Raw genomic sequence first — 3,738 nt, 5'->3', positions numbered from 1 at the left:
TGCACAACAAACAAGGTCTTCTTTCAGTTCGGCCAAACCCAGTTCAATTCACAACAGTCAGTATCTTGAGGAATCAGTAACTAGCCATGATCAAGCAACGATCATAAAGCTCAAATATACAGTTGCAGCATGTCATCAGGTTACAATGCTGTAGCATCCCTGTAGATTCCCCACAAGCCATAATTTAGGAGTCCTTTTATACATTGGCTACAGAGCTCAACCAATCAGGATGCTTGCATGATGCAGCACAGCCTTAAAGCAATATCATGCCTTTCTACAAACATACATAGCTTATATATTGCCTGGCCAACTAGTTAGGCAAATAATAATTTCCTGACAACCCCTATAGAAATTTTTCTGGAGGCAACTGGACTTCTTGTTTTTTCTTTGAAGACCTTTCGCTTCTCATCCCAGAAGCTTCTTCAGCTCTGACAGGATCTTCAGCTGTCATTAAAGCTTCATTATTAGCTATACCTGAGGGAGTGGTGCGGTGGCCTAGAGGTGGAGCTCTTGCCTCACAGTCAGGAGGCTGTGAGTTCAACCCTAGGTAAAGGCAGATATTTCTCTCTCTGGGCACTCTGAGAACAATATCTGCCCAAGGTTGACTCAGCCTTCCATCCTTTATAAGGTAGGTAAAATGAGGACCCAGATTGTTGGGGGGGCAATAAGTTGACTTTGTAAATATATAGATAGAATGAGACTTGCCTTACACACTGTAAGCTGCCCTGAGTCTTCGGAGAAGGGCGGGATATAAATGTAAATAAAAAAAACAAAAAAAAAAAACAAAACTCCTCATTGGTGACAGGAAGGGCATCCGGCCAGTAAAATAAACTGCTAGCTCCATTCAGTTGCCCAGACCCCATCCCGCAAGGGATTAACCTACACCGGTGGTTCCCAGCGTGGGGTCCATATCCCACAGGGCGCAATTCGAAAACGAGCTATTAACTGAATTTTTGAAAGCCGGCTAATTGTTCTTATATATTTGTGATGAAACAGCTGTGTTTCATTGACCACCTATTGCTGTCTTTGTTAAAGTGCATTTCTTAGGGCCTGCTCTGAAAAGGATATCCCAGCTGTGGGGGGGGGGAGGAGGGAGCAACTGCCAGCCATGGGACTGGCAGAGTCTCTCTCTCTTTCCTGTGGGTTTTGCTGCTGGGTAGTTGCCGGGAGAGCTGCTCTGTGGGGGAAGCCCAGCAGTGACCATACAGAACCAGAAATTGTTAGATTTACAGTTATTTTTAGTCTTGTGTTTTCCCAGGCCGCGTTTTACAAGACTTTTACTCTCAGAGCAATCTGGGGCTGGGCCACGCATGCGGAGGCCTTGTGTGAATCACCTCCACCTCCTGAACTACCAAAGCATTTCCCCACTAAGCTGCAGGTCCAAACCGAGTGGGCAAGTAGGGGGGGGGGTCATAGGTTACAACCCCCCTTCCGTTTGTGACAATCTTACTATTCATAAATTAAGCTAAGAATGTTTTTTACATTTCCCTCTTTCTGTGCCGTGTTCTTTTAATAGTTATTTCTTTTAATACTTTGCATTGTTTCATAAGCTTTCCTCACATTTTATTTCTTTTAGTCACAAGCCCTGTGCATGACATGAGTTGTCCAAGCAAGAAAAAAGTTCGTCAGTATTCACAAGAATATTTACAACTTGGCTTCATTCCCGCTATCCATGATGAGCGGTCACCTTTCTGCCTCCTATGCCAACAATGCTTGACCAGCGAATCAATGGAACGAGGTTATCTTGAGGCGCATTTGAAGGAGAAACATCGTGTGCACGTAAATTCAGATTTAAATTTTTTCAAGTCTTTAAAGGAGAAGTTTGAAAAAGGTGTCAGTCGTACCCTTGAGGCTAGTTATGAAATTTCTTTACTCATTGCTAAGTCTGGAAAACATCGTACTATAGGGGAGGATTTAATTAAACCATCAATATCAGCATTTCTTAAAACGGTTCTGGGAAAAGACGACGAAGACGTAAAAGCCATGCCACTCAGCAGCAATACTGTTAGCAGAAGGATAGATGAAATGAGTGAAGATATTGAAGCACAACTTGTTGAAAAGCTGAAATCAAGAAGTTTCTCACTACTAATGGATCAATCAACTCTGAGAGACAAGGAGGCAGTATTGCTAACCTACGCAAGGTATGTTGATAAAGGTGAATTTGCTGAAGAAATGTTATTCTGCAAATCATTGGAGACCGCCGCAACCGCTACCGATATATATAATAAGCTAAAAAATTACTTTGATGTCAATTATATATCAATGGCAAACATAACATCTTGTGCTGCAGATGGTGCTCCTGTTATGATGGGCTGCTTAAAATTGATGAAAGATGAGAATCCCGAAATGCTTCTTGCGCGCTGTGTTATTCATAAAGAGAACTTAGTGTCCAAAACTATTTCTCCTGTTCTTAATGAGGTACTAAAATCAGTTATGAAATGTATCGATGCTACCAAAGCTGATGCCAAATACGAGAGTCTCTTCAAGCAATTTTGTGAAGATCAAAATGCAGACCAGGTGAAACTTCACCCTGAGGTAAGGTGGCTCTCAAAGGGAAATTGTTTGAAAAGATTCATGGAACTATTTGATGTTCTTAGTGACTTTTTAAGTGACAAGCCTGAAATGAAGCACCTGCTAACCACTGATGGTAAAGCCTTTGTGAGTTATTTAGCAGATATCTTTGAAAAACTGGACACGTTGAATAAACAACTTCAAGGGACAAATAAAACCCTTGTGGATGCAAAGGCGAAGATATTCGGCTTCATTACATTGATAGAGTTATGTCAAAAACATATTTGTGAGAAAAGATTTCACATGTTTTATTGGCTAAAAAAATGCAAGGTGACTGCTACTGCTGTACTTGTCATCGTGGCTCATCTGAAAATATTGGCCTCCGATTTGAAAGAAAGATTTTCTGATTTAAAACGGATTGATTTTCCGGCATGGGTAGTGCAACCGATGCTGGTGGATCTATCTGGGGTTCCAATGCAGTACCAAGAGGAACTCTCAGAAATGCAAAACGATGAGTCACTTAAAACTTTATTCAGTATAAAAGGAGCGGCGGTGTGGCTTTGTGATGAGACAGAAGCTAAATACCCAAATTCAACCTATTTTGCAAGAAAAGCGCTGTTACCGTTCCCATCTTCATATTTAGCGGAATGTGGCTTTAGCGCTGTAAATGATTTGCTACTGAAGCAAAGAAATGGACTGGATATCAGTGAACGAGGAGACTTGAGAATGAAGCTGACTAAATTGGAGCCTAATATCAAATCTCTCTGCAGCGGCCATCGAGCGCAAGCATCTCACGACTAACTTAATAAGGAGACTAAAGCTGCAATCCGACATTTTCCCGGGAGGAAGTCCCATTGAAGGCAATGGTACTTACTTCCGAATAGACATGCATAGGATTGCGTTGTAAATATGATCTTGAGGTGAGCTCAAATTGTATTTTGAATTTGTTAGGTGTAGTAATTAATCTGATCAAAGTATTACAGAAAAAGCTTTCATTAAAATTACGTTTATGCACTGCAGTTCTCTTGTTATATGTTTTGAAACTTTTATTTGCTGTTTTTTCATATCCCTTCATACCAGGGGTGAAATGTAAAATTTGTTACTACCGGTTCTGTGGGAGGGAATGTGATTGGTTGGGCGTGGCCAACTTTTTTTTTTAACTTTTAAAAGCATTTTTTTACAACCTCTTCAGCCGAAGAGGTTGCAAAAAATGCTTTTAAAAGGCTC

General features: G+C 41.0%; 1 protein-coding gene across 7 annotated transcripts in view; it reads left to right on the top strand.

Annotated features, from left to right (window-relative positions):
• LOC131188440 (acidic leucine-rich nuclear phosphoprotein 32 family member B-like) overlaps positions 1-3,525 on the top strand; it is a 19,061-nt gene extending 15,536 nt beyond the window's left edge. For 4 of the 7 annotated variants that reach the window (XM_058163710.1, XM_058163709.1, XM_058163708.1 and 1 more), the window contains one exon: positions 1,577-3,525. In XM_058163710.1, coding sequence (XP_058019693.1) covers positions 1,577-3,312 — 1,736 coding nt within the window. In that variant the 3' untranslated portion in view covers positions 3,313-3,525. Of the gene's footprint in view, positions 1-393; positions 629-1,576 lie in introns of all 7 variants that reach the window. The other 3 variants (XM_058163715.1, XM_058163713.1, XM_058163712.1) reach the window with 2 other exon arrangements.
• Positions 3,526-3,738: the final 213 nt, after the last annotated feature.

The sequence above is a fragment of the Ahaetulla prasina genome, chromosome 1 (genome assembly GCF_028640845.1).
Source record: "Ahaetulla prasina isolate Xishuangbanna chromosome 1, ASM2864084v1, whole genome shotgun sequence".
NCBI lineage: Eukaryota > Metazoa > Chordata > Lepidosauria > Squamata > Colubridae > Ahaetulla > Ahaetulla prasina.
Note: the sequence above shows the minus strand (reverse complement) of the source record. Positions and strands in the feature narration are given on the sequence as shown.